Raw genomic sequence first — 24,664 nt, 5'->3', positions numbered from 1 at the left:
TACATCGTACTTCGTGTAGTTGTAAATAAACATCTATCTCTCTCTCTCTCTCTCTCTCTATATATATATATATATATATATATATATATTATATATATATATATATATTATATATATATATATATATATATATGTGTGTGTGAATTAATGTTTGTGTGTTTGTCCTTTATAGACTCAGAAATTTGTATGTATATGTATTTTTCCACGTAGAAGGATTAAATGCTATGCCCATTGATGTAACTCACCACCAGGAGGCGCTGCAAAATATATAAGTTATCAAAGCGCCTGTACATTGTAAACTACAATTAAGAGATAGTTGTGTATAATAACCACACACTATGTGAAGGCGCTAAGTTTTTATGGATATTTGTCTTTAAAATGAATTTCTGTTTGGCCTTATAGCTTGAATGTTAGACCACTTTATTATTAAGTACATGTACATGTACAATGGCTATAAACATACACTTTTGGCAGATTTTCTTGATAGTGTCAACAAGGTAAACTCTACATCGGCGTTGACAATATAATTCACTTGAACCAGAAGTGCTCTTACATGAGCAAAGCTTACAAAAAGCGTGCGAAGCCGCGGGGAACAGCTAGTTGTCTATAAATATACATCCATACATTTTTACGTAAATTTAATATATTCTGAAAGCTCATTTTGTAAACTACCGTTTCTATAACTTAAAAGGAGAAATAACTTAGAATTTTAAATACATTCATTTCCCTGAATCTCTGCTAAGTCCTTTGAAGTAACGTGGTATTCTTAGGCTTCCCCTCCCCCACAAAAGACAAATTAATTAAGTAGAGTTCAGATGAAAGTATTTGGTTTATTTGTTGATTGTACTGCACCGACCTTGTGTACCGTCGAAATCATTGTCTTGTACCGGAAACTCTTCCACCACTGACCCGCAATACTGAGCTGCAGTCTGCCCCACGGTAGCGCTGTGTATGTATTTATTTATTTATTTTTGTACTTTCGAATTGGATTCATGTTTTTTTCTAAACATCACTGAAAGGTAAGTTATTAGGTATAAAAGAGCGATAAATCTCACAGAATTTCTCGCATATCGCTAGTGACGAAATATAGAGCACCGCAGCTTTGTGGAATTTCTTGCAAATACTGCTACTGACAGTAACACGTCATCATTGCATTTGACGTAAGGGTTAAATACAATATTATAGTTGTTTATTTGGTTTGAAAATATACTAAATAATCGGAAATTTTCAACCAGGAATTTGAAAAGAGGTTTTGAGTGGCCACCCTGTATATATTTTCTTGATCGGGAAAAGGCAAAATGAACTATGGAACAAAAAATACGAAAGCCGTAGTAAATTACATTGGCCACACACACGCGCAAGAAGGCGAACTCAACGTTGGCGTTAGAAATATAATTCACCCGAACTAGCAGCACTGATACACGAGTCGTGCAATGCCTAAAAATTGTGTGCGAAACTGCGGATAACTGCTAGTTGTTATAAATGAGCTCCAGAGAGTGAAAATTACCCTTTGATAGTAGAGTTCACTTGCCATACTAGTCTCTTAGCATGTTTTAGAACTTTTAGTTTGTTTCCTCTATTAGGATTTCCTCTTTCTTTTTAGAAACCTTGAGAAAATATCAAGAACAACTCCACGTGGCAGTTATTACATCAGTTTTAAGATGTGGGATCACAAACTGATGAAACTCATCCTAAAGTAATATTGTAAATAGCTGTTAACTTCAATACTGTGTTGTTAGAGTCTAGTTTAATAACCCAATGTTATTCTCCTACCATAAACATTTCCATTTAGAGCTGGCTGTACTGGTGACCAACTTGATTTTACCCCTTAACAAAATGTCAAACTTTACATTTATGACCTATAGTTGTAAAGTTATCAGAGACATCTTATTTTAAAGTTATCAGAGACATCTTATTTTAAAGTTATGATTAGTATGATCCAAACGCATTTTATTTTTGTAAATATATTTTTATTGGTTATTCAGAAAAGTTCTCAACTTTCTTAGTACTTCAATATTTAAGTATTCATAAATAATACGCTATAGACGAAGAACTGACAGGTGTTTGGATGGATTTTAGTCATAGCCTATCTTAAAAATAAGATACATCTCATAACTTTATTCTAGGTCAAAAAATAATGATTTAAAGTGTTTGAACTTTAACTTTGTTCTAATAGGTTAAAACTCAAGATTGTTTCATTACAGCCACCTCCAAATTGACTGCTATGACACACTTAGCTTATATCCTAACATACTCTACTTATTAATTATGGATATAGGATTTTGAACATTTGTCATTATTATGCATTAGAAAAACATAGAACCCTGCATTAACTTATACTGATCTGCTATTTCTTTAAATCTACTACCTAAGGTTAAGTATGCACAACAATTAACAATTCAACATACACGGTGATAAATACACGCAAGTCGTACTGGTTAATAGAAAAATTGTAAGGAAAAAGTATTTAAAAGTCATTAAAAGATACCTACTCATGAATTTATGTTTGATGAAGTTTGTGACGGGTTTTACAACTAAACAAGTGACAGATTAATACGAAATTTAAAAATGTATAGAAATGTAATATTGTGATATTAATAATATTGTATTAATACACTAAAGACTGGTATTTTCATCAAAAATGGCTATATTATTTTACATTAAAAATTATTTGCTTTCCAATACAACTTATTATTACCCAGCAGGGATCACTTCTGGCTGGTTTATACCTTCCAGTTGAACCTACTACTAGGCACAGCAAAAACCGATGTGTCATTTAAATCTGGGCATTCCTACAGATTTCAATGAGCGGAACATCAATAACAGCAAATGTCGAGATTCTGGGGTGCAAGAGCAATTCGATAGGTCTAGTCTATTGTGGGAGATGACTGTTGGAGTTTGATGGGGTTCGTTCTCTATCTATCAGAGGTTCCTGCTTACCTCAACAAGGGTGTGCCACCCCTGCCTGCTTTGACTAGAGAGGCTGGTTCAGAGCTGGTGAAGCACATACAGAATACCACCACACATTCACAATCGTGCATCAACCAAGTAAATGGAGACTTAAGCATTCATTAGTAAGTGAAAAGCCCGCTGGTTTCTACTGGTTTTGTAATGGATAAAAGGATTTTGTACATTTTTCATCATTATATGTTACAAAATGTATAGTACAAGGTTAAGTACATGTTATGTATTAAGTGTTTTTACACCTGAAGAAGAGGGAAGATTTCAATCCTCGAAACGTAGTTTTATACATTTTGTAACATTTAATGATGGTTTAAGTTTCCAAAATTCTATTATCCTTTTCAAAACCTCCATCATCAATAACAAATTTAAACAAAGAAATATTTTATAATTTTCGGATGTATGTTTTAGATGAGGTGGTGAATATAAAATGAAGTATTGCTCCTGCTTTGGTATTTTCTAGTGATTAATTGTAAGTGAATAAAACAGCAAGTAATTTGTTTGCCAAACACTTGAAGTACAATGACAATGAAGTAAATAAATGTTGTTTAAAAATTTTTAGCATAATTGTTAATTGTCATACATGCTTAAGAGCCGGCTTTAGTGAAACGATCTTGATTCCAAAAAAAAAACTAAGTTAACCCTAACACTTGTAATGCCTTTATGTTTTGTAGTAGAATTATAGAAGATGTCTCATTTTAAAGATACTGATATACAACTTGTACTTATTTGACATATTAAAGTAATTGTCAGGATGTACACTACACACAGCTGAAACACTTACTGATAGAGTTTTCTATGGGACTGTACCAAGCGTTGGCAGTGGCGACCTGACTGTGAGTCTTCCAGTCTGACTGATTCACTGCCTCCCTTAGCTTACGGAAGTTATACTGATCATACCATCTTGCCATGTCGAAGGATGCCTCAAAGAAGCAGTTTTTGTTGAGAACCAGCTGTAAGGAAGCACATCTGTTAAAGCCTATTAACTTTTGGGTACACTAGTATAAACCTTTTCCAAATTAAAGATTCATAGAAATCTGTCAATTCCAATCATCCTAATGACGGAATTTAGAGATTATTTGCATTTTCTCCAATTATGACCCTCAAAATCTAAAGACAACCATAGTCAAAATATATCTTCCAGTTGAACCTTTAATGGACAACATAAAAACCCCGGTCCTGTCTTAAATAAATTTAGCCCTTTGCACACCATTAATACATACCATAACGCCAAGACAGGTAAACATTTTTTTCTTTAAGTTCAAAGCTAATTTTGTAATAATTAAATTATGAAAGGTAGGAGAAAAAAATTACAAAACATGGCGTTTTACTTAAAATTAGCGTATCTATTGATAGAAATAAAAAAAGAACTATTTACAAAAATGTCTATTTAAAATAAATCTAAATTAAATTAAATACATCTCATTCACTAAAAAACAAGATAAATATTTCAAACTATTCACAACACTACCACACATGTAGAATAATAACGAGATACGCAGTAAACGCGCACTTATAACAACCGAGAAAGCAGTAATACACACTATGGATATGTTTGGTTGTGGCTCTGTAGGAGACGAAGTACTGATGAGCAGATAGATGGTCGGACTTAGACAACCTCTCCCTGCCGCTGAGTGAAGGTTGTTTATTAATACTTCCTTGGCAAGCGCAATAAGCACAGAGCATTCACCGGGCATTTTGAAGGCCTTTTGTGAACTGAAAAAACTCTCCAAGAGATATAATCTGTAATATCGGATATAACTGTATTTGGCATTTTGGTCAAAGTCTATCCATTCTAATATATCTGTCTATGGTGTGTGAAGGGCCTCACTAAATTTCTGAGCTACTGACACAAACGGGTTAGTAAGTAAATGGCAGACAGTTAAAGGCAGACTATTAAAGAAAATCTTCATCAATTTCCTTCAGTCACAGCTAAGCAGACAAAACATATCAGGCAAAAATATATTGCTTAGAAAAGACAATGTTGGACTGAATATCACTGGAGCGGTGGAAATAAAGGAATACAAGATATAAATCTAAATGAAATTCCACCCAATACTAGAGACGAAGTAAGTAAGCTTTTGGTTTCACTAAAGACGCACAGAGTAGACCAAGTACAGCTGTAATGCTGGACCCGATTATTTGAGTTATGCACTTTGCAATAGCGCAACAAGACATGTCTATAGTGACACATTTTAACTCCCAACTCCTGCGACAAAATGTTTAAATGAATGAATAAAGATTATTTTGATTTGATTTGATCTGGAAATTTTTGTTTCAAATTTAACCGAAACATGGATGATGAAATTAAATGAAGAACATAAGTTGACAGTAAACCCATCAGTGTGTATGTAGTGGCCTTGAACACGTTGATGCATGGAAGGAGTGTTATGATGCCAGTAAAGAAGCTTGAGAGATTATATGCGCCCCATGAATTTAAAGCGGCAAGATTTTTAAACGTTCAGTGAACTTATTTCTCCTTTGGAACACTATGAGATATTGTATATATGAAAAATTCACTTTTACTACAAAAACTTCAACTTAGTCTACGGTGCCTGAAACGGCCTATAGTCCCAAAAATAAGAATTTTAAAACGTTTGTTTCTAATGTCAACAATTAAGTGGCATTGGGTATACTCAGATAACATGTTGATCACTCCAAATGTGATCAGTAGGTACTCCCAATAACCAAATGAACATTGAAGATAAGATTTTAAAGGTTTTGAGGGGTTGAATAAATTGTCTGACAGATAGGAGAGTGATATTAAGGAAGAAAAAAAGATTGTAGGAAGAGAAGATATAACCATCCAAGGCAACATGACTACCCCGAAGAACATACCAAGTTTAGTGTGTTTAAATTGTGAGAAAGCTGGTTACATTTTTAGAAATTTTTGATTGCTGAAGACTAAGATGTTATTTTTTGTAAGCTGTAAAACTACTGATTCCGAAATGCAACTTCAGAATCAGAATGAGGGTTCAGGTGAGTGGGGGTCACCTGGAGCTCTGAGAACAAATTTAACAACCTCCACTGAATGTCAACAATGGGTCAAATATATAGTTGAACTCGTAATAATCTGTCCAGCCAAAGTACGTCATATAGACATGAGAGCTTAGTACCTGTATCTTTCAATAGGGTGACAATATGTGTCTTGATAGACACTGGGTGATGATCTCCTCTGTGAACGACGCTACATATGAAATGCTAATTCAAAAAGGAGTATGTATCACAACGGAAAGACTTCAAGGCCGATTGGTGAAAAACTTCAGTAAAAAGAGAGATTGAATTTAACAGAATTATAAAATCTTACAGCATACCTTCAAGCTGATTAACATTTCAGGTCTTATTTCCTCGATTATTTTAGGCGTGGACGTAATGAATCATTTGAATCTAGTTGAATTTAAAACAAAGAATTTTTCTAAAGAAAATACTAAAATTTTTAAAAGAATTATAAGTTTTAAAAGAATTATAAGAGAACAGCCATTTATACAACTGTTGTGTTACACGGTGAAAAAGAAAAAGAACTAAAAGACTGTTAAGAAAATGTGATAAAACAAAAGAATAAAGATCCGACTAAACAAAGATTTTATCCACATTATCCTGCAATGCAAAAAAATATGAACATTGAAGTTGGTTCCAAGTTGGCTGATGGTATAATTGAAAGATCAACATCAAACAATACCTGGAATTCACCAGTAAAGTAAGCAGATGAAGAAAAAAGTAATTTGTGCCATGAATGCATCCGTGACAACGATAAAAAGGAAAAGAAAAACCCAAAGATGATAATGATAAGTAACAAAGATGGGATATTTAAAAGAATAAATGTGAGATATATTAAATAAAAAAACCTACAGTATATGAATAAAGATATTTTGTTAATTTTGGGATCATTGAGACGCAAGTTAGGGCTTTGTTTTGTTAATACAAGCTGTAGATGTGTGATACGATTTTATTTAATAACACTAGATGAGAGTTTTATTTTATTTACGTTAGGTATTAAGTATATCATTGTCCCATGAAGATATATGCATTCTTCTAATTTTAACCTAAATGTAAAAAAGTGTTAATTTTAGATAGAAGTAGAGAAAGAATGTTTTTCGAGTAAACATGAGTATTTTCAGTTTCTTTCTTTTAACCAAATTAACTTAAGTTTTCCTAAATTTACAATCTGGTCAAGTGGGTCACAACATGTAATTGTGAGTAAATTAAATAATTTTTGATTAAATAATGTTATTGCGAGTAAATTAACACCTTTTCTGATTAAATAATCATTTATTTTATTATTAGACCCTTGGTCTGGTGTGAAAAGTGGTACTGTCTAAAATTAATTTAGGTTTCCCTAAATTTCTGATCTGTTGACATAATCAGATTATAACGAGTAATCGCAAGTAAATTAAATTCAATTTGGATTACATACACCTTTCTTTTATTACTAGGCTGTCAGACTGCTGTGAAAATCTAACCTTTCTAAAATAAATTTAGGTTTCCGTAAATTTCGGATCTGCTGAGTAAAGTGGGACATAACGGGTCATCATGAGTAATTCTGATATTAGTTCCAATACTATCTAGAGACTAGTATGCAATGTGTTTAGTACACAAACAAGGGGGATAACAATATATAAAATCCTGGATTCTCTAATCATTCTCTAGAATTTATATCAAAATCAGAATGAACAGTTTAATCTGGGTTTGTACATGACTCAAATTATAATTTACACTTGTTTAAAGAATTTAATTTGTCTTCATAATTAAAAGAAATTTGATAAAGCCCAATAAATAGAGTTATAATATACCTACCCCATCATACAGTTCTTCTATCTTCCTGTTGTCAAGCAGTTCATCAGGGTAGCCAATATATTGGGCTATCTTTGACACCTTATACTCTGCTTGCTTCCTGTAATATAATCACATATTTTCACCTTAAGCCAAAAAAACATTCGTGCTAGTGCCGTAACCATTAATTGTAGCAGTCACGTAAAGAGTAACACAAGAACTGGTTCCTTGTTGATATTATTAATTTGTAATAGATTTTTTACAATATATATATATATATATTTCACTTTTTCTCTTCTCGTAGGTCTCAAGTCTGAGCGAGAATCTAGGCTAACATTATGGTCTTTAAGTAAAGTAAAGTAAAGATGTCCTATTTCACCAGGCGAAGTTAGGCCTAAGAAGCCCTCTAATACAACCTTGATCCCAAACAGCCTAAAGGTGACTTCTGAACTAAAACCAATGGCCGGGCAGGCAGGCTGCTTACAAAAACAGAATCGCTCAGCAGTCAACCATCCAAGCAGCAGCCACGCTCGACATATGCATATAATTCGTAGAATATATAGTATTAAAAATTGGCTAAGGAAATCAGGAATCGGCTAAAATTATGTGGCTTCCCAAATAGTCAAAAAATTGGAATGTTCTTTCTAAACACTCTTTAGTCTGCCATAAGTTTAACTGATTGCAATAGTAGTGGTATCTAGTTGAAGCTTACATTAGTATAATTAAAAAAAATAGAAAACATTTCTTTATTTTCTAATTTTTAACCTTCTTTATGTATTTTTTGCTGAATTATAATCTGGATATACTTTTTTACAGCTGACTGTAGTTTGCGGCTAAATGTAGGGATTTTTGGAAAAAAAGGAAAAATCCAAAAGGATTGCATGTGTAGTTGGGCTAGACTATTTTAGAGAGTTCAAAATAAGAGAGGAAAAGAAGGCAAGAATAGTGTAAGCTTCTGGAAAATACTAGAAAAGCTATAAAAAAATTATTATACATTCATTCTGAATAAAAAGGTAGGTAAAGTAAAGACAAACTTATCATTGTAGAAGCTTCTTGCATATTGGATTTTAATCATTTATTAATTTAAAAATTAAACTTATCAATCCATATAAAGGGAAAAGTATATATAGTGTTAAGGAAGTCACTTTTATTCTAACTCACACTTGTTTGTTCCTGGTTAATTATTCCTTTAAAAGAGTATTTCTTGGTTTTATGACAAAAAAGTATGAAATACACAGTAAAATTTAATTTCTATCACAACGTACCTCGTTTGTTGATCCATCCAGTCTACTTCTTTAATGAGCATGGAAGTCTCCTGACGGATTTTCTCTACTATTCCTGATGCAAGTCTCTTGGAGGTTTTATCAAAGAACTTCCTCACATAGAGTGAAGAGAGAACAGTAGAGAGACTGCATAAATGGTAAAAGGAATCAGTACATTTGATATTATTCTCGTTAAAACCCTAACTGATAGTTTAATAGCTGCCAATGAAATGATTGAGGCAGTGATGTAAAGTTCTGAAGTTAAAGAATATGTCTTTCTTTGTGGATCTACCATGAATGTCTGTGCAAATATAAATTGCAATTGTTTCAGAATTTTCTGAAATCTGACTGCCTTTAATTTTAAAGCACAACTGGGGGGGGGATTCACATCCATTTCTAAATGATTAGATGGTAATAAAGTTTTTGTTTGTATATACAAAGTTTACATATATATATATATATATATATATATATATATATATATATATATATATATATATAATTTTTCTGAGATTTCAGTTATTTACAAGCGATAGGGAACATAACCTTTAAAACAGATAGTAAATCTGATCCTAAGTGACCACTTTCTTGCAAAATACCACAATATTTTGAATTCGATGCCAGTACTATCTGTAGTCATAATACGCAAATATTGTTTAGTAGGTATTTTCAGTACCTTACTTACTGCCTAAACTGAAACATTAGAGACTTTGTGAATGCTGTAAATCTTTCCAGTTCAACATTCATAGTATCTGCTAAATATTCTAACGTACATATAAATGAATGTTTTTCATAATATAAATGTTTATGAGTAGTGTTCAAAGATAGATACTATTATTTAGTTATACTATATACTGTACCTATTAATATATTGTATCACTATTGTAACATTAATGTAAGATTAAAGTATTAGGTAGACTCCTTTGCCTGATTTGTGTGCCAAACCAAATTGTTTTTCTGACCTGTTTTCCAGCTATTTGTATAACAAACTTAATGTAACATACATCAAAGCTTGTGTACAAGTTTTATTTGGAGGAATCATAAAATATCAGAGACAAGGAGATCTAAATGTAAGGTATACCGGTATCTCTTTTTAATGAAGATCTGGCTCTAATCTGAATGATTTATGACATTAGTTCAGATTACATCAGATTATTTTTTCTGTTTCTGTGAAAATGTGACCCCAGGTTCCTAGGGTGCTAACCATTCCGCTAAGAATCATATTCAAGGTACTAATTGTTTTACAATGTCTAACCACAGTAATCTATAGTTTTTTAGCTAATAGTTATAGCTGAATAAACATAATCTTACAATTGCAATCTAAATATATACTTTAATATTAAAAATGAGAACAAACGATGATTTAGCAACACAATAAATGATGCATTGGATACACTAAGGCTACACCGTACATAATGTTACACATACCTGTCAATGACAGATTTAATATATATGTAAATTCCACATATACTAGTAATGAACATATACTTTATTTCATATCACCATCTAAATTTACTACTTTATTCACTATTTTCAAGATATAGTAATTGATTATGTAAAAGGTATTACATTTAAACCTTTAAATTCTATCTAAACAAGCCACAAGAGAACTTTTTGGTATTTTTAGGCAAATTACAAAACTAAGGCTAACATCATATTATATTATATTCCATAGAGTTTCACGGATTCCACTGGATTTTATATATTTACATTTACAAATGAGATTTATATTTAATTCTTCTCTAACAAAATCTTTATTTAAAGTTTGTTATCAAAATGGAGAATCCATTAAATTTAATTCAAAATTAATTAATTTTAGCATTATTATTAAGACAAAAGCACAGGTACTGAGTGTTCTGAATTATCTGCAGAAAGTCTCTGCTAATCTCAAAGCAGTGATATGTTAATAAAACTGATTTGAGACATTGTCACTGAAACAGTAAACAAGATGAGATATTGGACTTTGGAACGTCAAGAGCTGATGATAAACTAAACTATTATAAATTCTGTATAATTTATACTAATATAACTAGCTTGTAGTGGCTGTAGGATTTTTACACTAATTCATCTTCTTATGCCTTATAAATCTTATAAGCATGAGGTTTAATACTTAAATGATTTTGTTTGTAGTATATACAGGCAATGCGTTTTCCTTTATTGACTGAAGTAAAATATGAACATATTATACACATATAAAAAACAACATTTTATAAATATGAATACAAATGAAGGATAATTCCATTTCATAGAATTGATATTTTATAAAACCTTTACGGGAAATTAATGTTTCTAATAGAATTGCATAATTATTGATAAATTGAAGTTAAAAAACATATTTAAAAAATTTGTTTTAAGAAATGAAAGAATGATTCAAAATGATTCATAGGTTTATATAAGATAAAATACAGAAGAGTGTTTTAGTCCAAGAGTTATAAACTGTAGTTGAACTTTATCTAGCAAGACAATACATTCAAATAGAAAAAAACACTAAACCTTAATGACAGCGATTGAACGGCTAATTTAAAATTCTCTTTGTCACTTTCCAGTGGTTAAAAATCAAAAAGAATATTTTATTGTTATTTCTTTTCTGTTAAATTTGATTTCTCGTTTATTGTATTTATTATATATTTCTTACAAAAACTAATTCAATAATTCTGTGTTTCAAACGGTAATATTTGTAGGTTTAATTGCTATAGACAATATCTACAAAGTCTATGTGGAAAACCTTCAGTCCCAGGAAAAAATCAATTAGTTCATAGAAACTACAGGGATAAATTAGAAAGACAAAATTCAAGTCATTGATATGTAAATGGACTTGCAATTAGAAATGTTCCACTAACAAAACTGAATTTTTATAAGAATTTTCAGCTTTATTTTGTGGTGGCCCTTAGTACCTGGTATCCTGATAAAGCTGTTAAACTGAATGTTTTTAAAGAATCGATGAGCTTACCGTCTTACTCTATCCAAACACTCTTTCCAGCGAGGTTGTCTCTTGTTGGTGCCCATTAGTAAATTTAAGAAATTCTGGTGTCTGTTCCTCATCTCGGTGGTCAGAAGAGTCATCATGTTCCTCACTGCATGCCACATCATGTAATTTGCGATGACTCTGCACATAGATACTCAATGTCTGTATGATGCTTGCCGAGAGAATAAATAAAGCGATACAACAGTTTATCGAAGAATACAACAGAATGTAACAAAAGAGTTATCACACAAATGGACTGTCCTTTTACCTTTTGACTCCAAAATCTATAGAGTTCTTCCTTGGGTCTAGAAGAACCTATGCATTAAATTCCAAGTCCCTAGACTTTTCTATCAGGAGTCAGACACAGGCAGACAGACAGACAGATGGAGTTCTATCTTTCTACTAAGAAATATCACACAGATAATGGGGAATAACACAGTTTTAAGAAGGCCCTGTCGAGTTGTAATAATAAAACACAGAATAATAATAATAATAAATACACAATAAAATACAGAATACAGAAAACTTTATTCACAAACATTAAGTTTAGAACAGGTGTCACACAACATAAAATAAAAAAGTAATAAATTATGGTTTAGTGTTCAATTGCTCTCTCCAGAAACTCGCCAATGGTGTAAATCGACTCCTCCAAAAGATAGCAGCGCAGTTCTCTTTTCAACTTGCTTTCCTCAAATTGCTTGAGCTGGGTTGGGAGAGCGTTGAACAGTTATGAGCGTGTAGGATAACCCCAAGAATGTATAGAGCTGGCACAGTGAGTATCTTTAGGTCTTTGTAGGCTTCTCTACAGCTGTCCTGTGGTGCAATGCCAGCCATTACTCTTATCGCCTGCTTCTGAAGGACCATAATACGTTGAAGGTTGTTGCTAGAGGCAGCTCCCCAAAGTATGATCCCATACCTAATTCTGCTTTCAAAGAGTGCATGGTTGGCAACTTTTGTGGCTTCTGGGGTACTGATGAGTTTGATTCTTCTCAGGGCAAACAGTGCACGTATAAGTATTTGTGCAGTACAGAGCTAACTACACAAATTGTCTATATGGATATTCTAGGAGAGACAATCATCCAGTATAAGGCCAAGGTGTTTTGTTGAGTGAGAGATTTGTGTGTCAGCTGGGATTGTTACTTGATCCTTGTTTCTTTCAAAGATAACGTGCTGTGTTTTTGATTTGTTGAATACTATACAGATCATTCTCTATACAGTATTGATGGGCCATGTTAATTGAGATGAATGTATTAATTTTGAGGATTTCAGTTGATTTATCTGAAGTGGTCAAAACAGTGACGTCAGCATACATAACTGGATAGCAGTATGAGTTGATGTAATCTGGGAGGTCACGTGTAAACAATATAAACAGAACGTTTCCCAGAACAGAGCCTTGGGGCACACCTTGGATGATAGCCAGTGGTGGGGATGTTGTTGTGTTTGTCACTCCACGTCTCCACTGATTGTCTGCTGTATTGTTACCATCTGCTTCCGTTCACCCAGATAGCTCTTGAACCATAGTAATGCTGTCTCCTTGATGCCCAGTGAACTTATTTTTACCATGACTAATTGGTGATCTAAACAATCAAATGCTTTGCTTAGATCGAGAAATGTACTAGTGACGGTATTTTTTTTCCTCTGTGTTGTCAATTATGTGCTCGACCAAATCAGCAAGGGCAGTGATGGTAGATCTCCAAGCCAGAAAGCCATGTTGTCTATCACTTAAAAGATTGTTTGTCAATAAGTGATTTAGGAGCCTGATGAGAACAATTTTTTCAATAATTTTAGAGAACGTTGACACTGATATGGGTCTGAAATTTTGAAGGTCGCTTGTATTACTTTTTTATGGAGGGGGATAGATTTTTGACATCTTCAGCTTTGAAGGAAAGATCACTTGAGTCAGTGATTTATTTATCAAATCTCTAAGTGGGTGGTACAGCTGAAGGCTGTATGTCTTAACCATGCTTGAGGTAACCTAATCTACTCCTGCTGAAGACGAAAGTTTCAAAGACTGTATGACTTCTGGATCTGTCATCTGAAAAGTAGTCAGTAGGCAACCAGTTAGGTCAGGAATAATCAAATTAGCAGCTCTAATGGGAGGGTTGCTATTTAGTTTTAATGTTTCTTCAGCAGTTGTTGTGAAAAATTCATTAAATTTTCTTGCTACTTGGTCAATGTTGTTTACAGTAATACCCTCAATGTTAAGCTGCCATGAGACATCCATTCATTGTTTTTTGGGGGCTCGCTCACTATTTATTACATCCCAAATGGCTTTTGATTTATTCCCTGTCCTAGCAATATGGCCTTCTTTCGCAGTTTCACACAAACATGGCCGACTGCCTATAGTTCTATAGTGAAGTGGCTCCAGGAAAAAGTGCATTAAAGGTGGTAAATAACCAACAAATTTTACTATACTTGTGTACAAACCTTCCTGGATTAACAGTAAGTCCATTCACTTACAAAATACAATATCTAATCAAACCATTTTTTTAATTATTTGACAAAAACTGAAAATGACCAAGCAAGCTCTATTTTAACACCAAGACTTTTTAAAGACAATAATTAACTACGAGCTTTAAGAAAAATCTCATTAAGAAGAAAATTCGTATGCATGAAACTAATAACTTAAGTTAGATTCATTCAAGCTTAACTCTCTTTCAAGAAAATAAAATTACTTACTGTGACGTCATAAGAACTGCCAACACAACTGGCTTAATACACGTCACCTGTTTCAAACAGACATTCAACCTCCACATCACTCAGTGCTGGCACACGGCACTTGGCCACCTGATACTGGAGCACTGACCCGGACACCTAGTCAGCACTGTCAGCGCTGACCTACAGCAATACAGATGCTGCTGTACTGCATATCTCAGTTGACACGGCACTTGGCTACCATTTAACCAAGCACATTTATTTCAACATTGGTTGACTATTAAACTTGACCTCTAGAACTTAAGAAACAATAACAGGAGCAATCAGCCAAAGCTTACCTTAAAAAACTGTTTTATTTTTTTTTTACCATATTTAACAGGAGCAATCAGCCAAAGCTCACCTAAAAACTGTTTTATTATTTTTTTTTACCATATTTAACAGGAGCAATCAGCCAAAGCTCACCTAAAAAAATTTTTACTTTTTTGCCATTTTTAACAGAAGCAACCAGCCAAAGCCTACATTTCCAAACTTTAAATCAAAAACTGCATCACACTTTTTATATTGACAACTATTGTTACTCTAAAGTATATATATTAAAAACCAACTAAGGTAAAAAATGCCTACTAAGTATCCCTGTGGCTCATGTGAAATAGGAGTGAAATACTCAGGTCTAAAGTGCACTGGTCCTTGCAAAATGTGGTATCATGCAGGCTGCCAAAATGTAAAAGAAAAAACTTTGAAAAAAACTAAGTTCTCAAGATATAAAAACATGGACATGTTTCACATGTAAGGCAGGAGGCTCAGATTATGACAAAGACCTAGTTATAAATACTATAGACAACCCTTCCTCCTCTGACTTAACATCAAATACTCATAACCAAAAAGACATTCTAAACAACTCCATAAAAACTCTAGAGAGCAGTATTTTAGAAAATGAAGATGATAAGCTTGCTATGGCTGCTACAATAAGGATCGGCACTGCTGGAGGAAAACAAGTTTTTAAAAGAACAACTGACTATTGTAGAAAATAAGTTAGCATGTTTACAATGTAAATTAGCCAGTAATGAGGCAAAGATTGAAGAAATGGCTGAAGAGAGGAAAAATTTCTTGGAAAATTGAAACCTTATCCCAAAAAGTTAGCTGAAGCTGAAGCTCAGATTGAAAAAGAAAAGAAAAATGTAATGGAAATTCAAAACTTATCTGAAGACCATGACAGGAAACAGGAACAGATAATTGAAAAAAATATGTTACAAAAAACAGGGATCTCGAGAAACAACTTTTAGTTTTGAACGCAGAAGTAGCCAAACAACAGCTGAAAACCTCAAGCAAAACTGACACTGTAACTCAAACTGAAAAATGTGAACTTTTTACGCAAGACAAGCCACAAAACTTAACGGCTATCTTGCTAGAAATATCCCAAATTAAATCCAGGCAGAACAGCATGGAGACTACCCTTAAAGACTTGAGTGGTGTTAAGCCTCAGTTCCACTGTTTCATCAAGTCAGCAAAAGCTAGTTGTATATGAGCAAAGCACCCAGACTGAAAATATCCCCCTACAAAACACCACAAGATGTTACCTGTCTACCACAAACACACATGTCAACATACGAAGACCTAAAGATGTGAAGACCAATTGGGGTAAACATAGAGACCAAATCAGTGTCTCTCTTCAGTCTGCAAAGTTTAAGGCTTTCCAGAATAAAAACTACCCTCTTCCAAAGGAACAACCCCAAGCAGAGAATAAAAAAGGATAATAGTTTATGCAATCAAAAGTCTAATGCAGTGGATTTGACAAAAACTTACACCAATGAGGAACTTAGACTTAGTTTAGAAAGTAACAACCTACCACACTCAACTGAAATAAATACAGCATCCGCTCTTGAAGCCCCTGCCCTTGCACCCCCTTCATCGATGAGAAAGGCCACCCATAACTGCTACAAGACTTGAGCCCTCAGAAACCTTCCTTGAGTTTTTATGAAAAGAATATAGAACATGTCAAAGCCAATTATCATAGAAATCAACTTGCTCCTATAAAAATGAACATCCCACCTTTTTTAGAACCAGGCAGCAATGTCAGACCTCCAATATAAAAAGTAATGCATCTTCCTTAGAGCAAAACAAATCTTCAAGAAACAAAATATTTAACTTAACAGTTCTCCATCAGAATATACAGGACTTATCCAACAGATCAAATAGACCTGATACACTTTATAGAAAACCTGAAACCAACACCTAATATAATAATACTAAGTGAACACAGTCTCAAATCTCAGGAAATTGAAAATGTTGCTCCAATACCTGGATATATCCTCAGAGCACATTTCTGTAGGGAAAAGCATATAATGGGTGGGGTTGCAAATATATGTAGAAGATACCTTAGAAAGGAGTACCTTTAATGTACCAATCAGTTCAGTACTGCGAAGAACTTGTATGTGAAATGGCTTTGGTAAAGGTTATGCTCAATACCACCTGCTTATACATAATGGGTACCTACAGATCACCATCATCCAACTTAGACGAATCACTTAATATTTCTCTCAAAAACTATTGAAATTAGTAAACTGGAAAGTTCAAAACCTTCTAATCATGGGAGATATAAATGTAGACATTTTAAAACCTGACAGAAGATCAGGTAAATTACAGGAGGATGGTTGGCTTCTCACAGCATTCAGAGGCTGGAGCTACCACCTACCAGAGTAACCTCCAACACCATTTCATCAATTGACTGGATATGTACTAACTTAAGAAGTGAAGAACTAACTGCAACCGTGTACGATCCTGGTCTATCAGACCACACTGCTCAAGTCTGTACTATTAAAACAGAGTACGTAATTGAGAATTTCAGTAGTACCATATCGAACCTTCAAGACAGAAAAACCTCCTTGAACTAAAATGTCTACTTCAACATGAAAACTGGCATGACATTGAACAATTTGACACCGTTGAAGAAGCCTACAACAGCTTCATAAGGACAGTGACAATGGCCCTGGATGCTGCCTGCCCCAGAAAATTAAAGAAACCTAGAAAGAAATTAAAACCTAAATTCTTTGCAGATGAAGAAGCCAGCAGGCTTAAGAAAAACTTTCTAAGACTACAACATCAGTTTGAAACAACAGGGAACTCTCGACATCAAACAAGACGCAGCAAATGCGAAGAAATCCTATGACCAACGCTTAAAACTACTGAGACAAGAGGCCTCCGCCAACTTCATAGAAAGAGCTGACAACAAGCCCAAAAGCCATGTGGAAAATAGTTAATAATGCCCGTAACCAAACCAGGAGCTCTACAGATGACATAAAACTGAAAATAAATGGACAACTTTCACACAACCCTCAAGAAGTCGCCAATCATCTGAATTTATTTTTTGTTAATATGCAGAAACAACACTACAAAAAATCCCAGCGGATGAGAAGAAGGAATTGGAATCTGTGGAACCACATGAAACAGCATTAATGGAAACAATGACCAAAACGAGCATCAAAGAGGTTAAAAGATACAATTAAAAACCTCAAATTCAAAAATTCAGCCGGTATTGATGAAATTTCTTCCAAAGTATTAAAATTTTGTGCTGACGAACTAGCCCCCCCCATTGGTTGCCATATTCAACAAATCTTTTAAAGAGGGTCCCAATTCCCCTCAAAATTAAAAATTTCGAAAGTATTCCCTAAATTTAAAAGTGGGTGCAAACATGATGCAAACAACTACAGACCAATTTTCACTGATTTCAACATTTTCAAAATTATGTGAAAGAATTGTTCTTCAAAGACTCCTGGACCATTGCGCTCAGCACAATCTCTTAAATGAAAACCAACATGGATTTACAAAAGGGAAGTCAACTACAACGGCATTGATCAAACTAATTGAATCAGTGACAGACAGCATTGAAGAGGGAAAAATTGACCACAGCTTTGTTTCTTGATTTAAGTAAGGCGTTTGATTGCCTCAGCCACAACATCATTCTGAAGAAATTGGAATTGCTTGGAATCAAAGGGACAGCAAATAATTGGTTTGAGAGCTACTTAAAGGGTCGTACCCAACTAGTAGAGCTCTAACCACTCATCAAATGGTATCACAAAGGCAGTCAGATCAAAAGTCCTTCCAGTGCTGAGAGGTGTGCCACAAGGTTCCGTATTAGGACCAGTGATTTTCATTCTCTTTACCAATGATCTACCCCAACACCTAGGAAACTACTGCACACCTCTAATGTATGCGGACGACACTACCTTATTTCTGACCCAACGTTCAGCAGATGGCCTTGCGGTCTCATCTTATACAGCTCTCAACATGGCCATCCAATATTGCTATGGAAATGACCTTGTAGTAAATCCATCAAAGACTAAACCAGATCGCTTTTGGAAGGAGAGCATCAGAAGTCCCAACCATTCCAGATGTCAGTATTGAAGATCATTTAAAATTCCTTGGAGTAACAGTGGATACCCGAACTAAATTGGATTAATCACGTTGACAATCTTAGTAAAAAACTCAACACTGGTCACTTTGTCATCAAGCAAATTCTTTCTCTCAGTAGCCTTGAAACAGCAAAAATAACTTACTTTTCCCTTTTTGAGTCTCACCTGCGCTATGGTCTTGCTGCCTGGGGTGGAACTACTGCTTCAAATCTCCAACGGATAATTATCATACAAAAGAAATGTATTAGAACACTGGCGGGACTGCAACCTCTGGAGAGCTGTAGAGAGGCATTCAAGTCTCTGAGGATTCTCACTGTCATTTCGCTTTACATTCAAGAAGTAATAATGTACGCTGATGGGGAGAATCTTCCAAGGACCAATGATGTACACACCACTACAACACCAGAAATGTACACCTCTACAGCCTTCCTGTACATCGTCTGAGGCTTTATGAGCGAAAACCATCATATATGGGAATGAAGCTCCACAATCTCCTACCACCTCACCTGCTGTCCAAAAGAGGAAAGGAACTCAAGATAGCACTACATCAATGGCTTCTAGACCGGCCATTCTACACACTGGAAGCAGTATCTTCAAAAAAACCTTTTCCTGATGTTAATGTATTTAATGACACTGTTTATAATCTCTCAAAGATTGTAAATAAAGATATTCTCATTCTCATTCTCATTCTCATTCTCATTCAGTTCTTCTCAATTCTCTTAGCTTTAAGTCGTATGCTTTCTTTTTTTGAACAAAGTCAAATTTGTTCTCTTGTTTATTGGTTCGTAAGTACTTTTCTTGTGCATCCATAAATAGTTTTCTGCTTTCTTCAGCATCCTGGGAGTATATGTTACGCTTATTTAGACTTTTAGGTTTAGTTCTTGATGTTTTTAAGACGCACGTTATGTTTAGAGCTGATGTAAAATGCCTATGAATTCTGCATAAGCTTTTTCAGCGTTTGGTTCCTGGTAAACCCTTTCTCAACTCTGAAGAGCAAGTAGGTCCTGCAGGCTTGTGAAATTTCTTACATTTAGATGTCTCCTAGTTGTAGTTGGTTAGATTTTCTGTGGGACGAGAATATTCAGGGATGTAAGTTGGTCTGTATGATCAGAGAGACCTGTATGAAGTACATCAACATTGACACTAGATTGGTGCAGACCACATCAATTGAAGTGACAGACGTGGAAAATCTTGTCGGCGGAAGATCAAGCCTAGTTATGTCATAAGAAGTGAGAAGGTTGTCAATGTTTAAATCACCAACTAGACAAATTCCACCATTTCGTTGAGGGATCTTGTCAAGGAGAGAGGTCAGGATGTCAAAAGCATCGTTCACAGCTGCACCAGGTGGACGATATGCACCAGTGATAATTAATTGTTTTTTATTCAATGTGTGCACCTTGATTCCTGATACTTTGCAGACAAGTTCTTCGTTCAGATCTTCAACATTAAGGCTTTTCACCTCAGCTCCAAAGTTGATGTGTTTAAAAATGGCCACCCCTCCTTTAATGTGGGCCTCTCTGCTGAAAGCACTTACCAGGCTAGAATTAATTGTTAGTCGAGCCTGTAAAATCGTGTTATTATTTAGTCCATATTCTGAAAGGATAACTATGTCCGGACTAACAGAGTTTAGAAAGTGGTTGAGGCGATCCAGTTTGTTGCTAAGTCTATCCATGTTTTGATATAGAACTACAACATTTTTTTTTTTGAGTTTGTTATCAGTTTGTTTCTCCGTCTTGTCAAGTAAATGTGTCAATTTTACTCTGTTGTCCATCTACATTTAAGTGTACTAGTTTTTATTGTTTTTATTATTTTTGACTTGACATATTTTTTGTTTATAAAAATCCTTGTTTTGTAGTGAGTTTTCCCCCTATCTTCTGGTTTTAGGTTCAAGTCTAAAAAGGGATGCTTTTTTTGAGTGTTGTCAGGTGATTTATATTGGTTTATAAAGGATTCTGCTTGGGTATTCCTGAGATTATAAATAGTTTGGTAAAAAAAGTCTTGAATTGATTCAGATGGATTAAGTTTTGTGGCTGTTACAGGAGGTTTATTATTATTACAACCAGCAGGGGGTGATGTTTTGGGAGGACAAAATGGTGTCTGTGTAACTGCAGAATCAGGGGAGTGAACATCTTCCACTTCTATGATGTTAAAATCTTCATCATCACTTGCAGATGCCTGTGAGATTGTCGGGTGGCTGGATTTCCCTGTCAATCCAGTAGTTAACAGTTTTTTCTGTCGGGGTTTGGCTGATTCCCCCCGTTGATGCAGTTATCCGTGAAGTTGTCAAGTGGCTGGATTTCCCTGTTAGTCCAGTAGTTAACAGTTTTTCTGTCGGAGTTTGGCTCATTTCCTCAGTTGATGCAATTGCCTGTGAAGTTGTCAAGTGGCTGGATTTCCCTGTCAATCCAGTAGTTGACAGTTTTTTCTGTCGGGGTTTGGCTGATTTCCCCAGTAGATGCAGTTGCCTGTGAAGTTGTCAAGTGGCTGGATTTCCCTGTCAATCCAGTAGTTAACAGTTTATCTGTACGGGTTTGGCAGTCTTTCACAGTCTTAATCTGTTCATTAGTTGTCAAAAGTGTCTGTCTTTGTGTATCCATAGGATGTTATTTCTGGGATTATTTAAGTTTAACCACCTGTAATGAAACACTGAAATAGTTCCTTCTTCCCTCTATTAGATGGTGTATTATTTTGTTTGGTTGGCATACTGTTTTTAATTATTTTATGATTTTGAGTTTTAGACATATTTTGTATGTCTGAGTTAGATGGAGGCTCAATATGTTCATTTATGATTTGTGCTGCCAAATCCATAACCATACTCTCTAAACTATCTTGCCTTACTTTCAATTTAGCAAGTTCCATCAGCGAGTTTAAGGAGTAACTTGTTGTCTAAGAGATGTAATGAGGGAACGGTTCAGTTTGAGATTCATTGTTTGTTGTACGATTCAGAAATTCTGATTGGTTTCTTTCTTGTGAGCTTAATTTCTTTTCAAGATTTTTTATTGTATTCTCTAGGTGATTTATCGTTTTTGTATAGTTATCGACAAGTTGTCCTTGTTTGTAATCGTGCTCTTCAAAGATATTTTACGTATCTATATGTTTTTTTTCTCTTTCCAGTTGAGCCTGTATTTCAGAGATATTCTGTATTCAATTTTACTCAGATATTTATTCTCTTCGATTTCCATTCTCCCAACCAGTTCTTCCAAAATGTCTACTTTAGATTCTAATCTAATATTTTTTTCTTTCAAAAGATAATTTTCCTCAAGAAGTGCTGCCCCTATTTTTGCAGCCATTTCTAGTTTCTCATCATCATCTTCTAAGTTATGTAGAATATTATTTTCACTCAGACTGCTTTCCAGTTCATCTATTGATGTGCACAGACGGTCTGGAATCTTGGAGGAGTCAGGAGTAGTTGAAGCTGAGGCAAGCTCTCTTTAACATGTACTACATTTCCATATTGTTATTTCACTGTCTGTCCATTTTTTCAGGGTCTTTTCAGGAATATTCTGACAACCAGCATGATACCACATATCACAGGGGCCGGTGCATATTACTCCTGAAAATTTGACACCAATTGTGCAAAGACCCACATGGGTATCTTGAGGGCATTTTTGGGTTAGGTTGTTTTATTTATTTCTTGATTTGTTTATACTTTTATGGTAAAAAGATCAGTTTTAAGAATTAAATTTGGTTATTAGTCAGTTGAAGGGGAAAAATAAATAAGCTTGGTTAAAATGGCAGCCAAGTGCCTTGCCGGTTAAAATACAGTACAACAGCAGCTGTATTGCTGAAGGTCAGCGCCGACAGTGCTGAATAGGTGTCTAGGTCGGTGCTATCCAAGCAGCTCCGTGCCAACACTGAGTGATGTAGAATGTAGATGGATGTCTGTTTGGATTAGATGACATATGCTTAGCCTAATGAGCTGGCAGGTTTATGTGACATCACAATAAGTTTAAAATAATTTTCTTACAATTTAAGCTTTTATGAGTGTGTATTTTGAGTACTATCATGCATTTTTCTTCTCAATGGAATTATTTCTTATAGCTTGTAGGTGTCCAAATTTACTGTCTTAATTTGTCCAAATTTTTACAGTAAAGTAGGACTTGCTTAGTCACCATAACTTTTTTTTCTTTTGTTCCAATATTTAAAGTTGAGTTGAGTAAATGTATCTTTTTTATAAGTGAATGGACTTATAGTCAATCCAGGAAGATTTGTACACAAGTATAGCAATATTTGTTGTTAATTACCACATTAAATGCACATTTTCCTAAAGCCACTTCACTATAGAACTATTGGCAGTCAGCCATGTTGGTCATGATCGATAAAACAGTTCCCTGTTAACGAAAAAAGGGGAAAGAGTTTGTAAACTCTTAGCTATGTTACACGGCAGATTTCTATGATAACAAAATTAATACACGTATCCCAAGGTAACCACAATGTATCTTGAAAGACCCTAAATATAATAGAGACTAAAACGTTAATCGTTTTTACGATTAACCAATATTAGATATATATTTTAAATAATTACAAATTTTTACAAATCTTATCTTAATTTTCTGAATACTGCATATCTTATTATCGGTTTTTATATCATGATAATTCTTGAAGTAAATAAAAGATAAAATTTTTATAACATTTACTTAGATGTTTTCTTTAATAGACTGTCGGACTGTATTGAACTGAAAAGATTATTTTCTATTATGTGAGCAATATTAGAAACTTACTCTTTTGGATGTGACTGCATCAATCGCTTAAGTTTCTTCAGGTACTCTACTTCCACAACATTGATTAGTTCATCTCGTTTGAGGGACATGGACTCTGGCAAGATTCTCTGGAAAAGAGAGCCCCAGTTCCAGCCTAGCTCTGCTGTCATGTCTGACAGTTTGTAGAGATTATACATACGATTGAAGTCTCTTCTCTTCTCCTTCACAGTCATAATCTGCATAAGAAAACATTGTAGGAAATTTTTCAATTTTTTTATCACTCTATTGCCATAGTTAAGTAGTCTTATACACTTTTAATTTATTACATTGTATGATCAAATTAAATCAAGTAGATTATTTGCATTAAAAAATGTATATTGCTTGACAAACATCTGAGTGAAATCTAAAATAATATGTACTCATAACACACAAGTTGCAGTCAAACATTCAGTGATATATTCACTGATCCTCATCCATTTCTTCCCAATTCCAGTGCAAGAATCAATAGAAAATATTAGATCTCTCACTGTAATACAATGTGAATTATACAATTTAAAATGACCAAAGCTGATTCACTATCATTGTGGGAGGTAAATTAGATTTGTTATAACTATAACACTGTCATAGGTCTACAGTTACAGCAGTTTCAAAATCAGTTAAAAAAGTCAGCTCCATTTGTTAGAAGTTGTTGCAAGAAAGCAAACAACTTGTGTTACTGCAGAGTTTCCTATTGTAAATGGAATGGTGACAATATTAAATAACCATAACAAGACTATTCCTCCTCAGTCAAAGTTACAGTATAGTGACGGAACCATCTTAAAACACTAAGTCGCAAATTGAAGTGTCCCGTTGCAACAGAACAGTTATAGGAAACCTGTTCAGCAGTTTGGTGGCACATCTCTACCACATTGTGTTTCATCTGGTAAATGCATTCATCCATGA

At 34.2% G+C, this 24,664-nt stretch overlaps 1 protein-coding gene across 2 annotated transcripts in view; it reads right to left on the bottom strand.

Annotated features, from left to right (window-relative positions):
- LOC124364169 (neprilysin-2-like) overlaps positions 1–24,664 on the bottom strand; it is a 51,988-nt gene that overhangs the window by 6,451 nt on the left and 20,873 nt on the right. For both annotated transcript variants that reach the window (XM_046819449.1, XM_046819456.1), the window contains 5 exons: positions 23,744–23,958; positions 11,944–12,099; positions 8,997–9,140; positions 7,756–7,852; positions 3,746–3,914 (listed from right to left, as the gene is read on the bottom strand). In XM_046819449.1, the coding sequence (XP_046675405.1) occupies positions 3,746–3,914; positions 7,756–7,852; positions 8,997–9,140; positions 11,944–12,099; positions 23,744–23,958 (781 nt within the window). The remainder of the gene's footprint in view (positions 1–3,745; positions 3,915–7,755; positions 7,853–8,996; positions 9,141–11,943; positions 12,100–23,743; positions 23,959–24,664) is intronic.

This window comes from Homalodisca vitripennis, chromosome 1 (genome assembly GCF_021130785.1).
Source record: "Homalodisca vitripennis isolate AUS2020 chromosome 1, UT_GWSS_2.1, whole genome shotgun sequence".
NCBI lineage: Eukaryota > Metazoa > Arthropoda > Insecta > Hemiptera > Cicadellidae > Homalodisca > Homalodisca vitripennis.
This window is presented reverse-complemented; position numbering and strand designations above follow the sequence as displayed.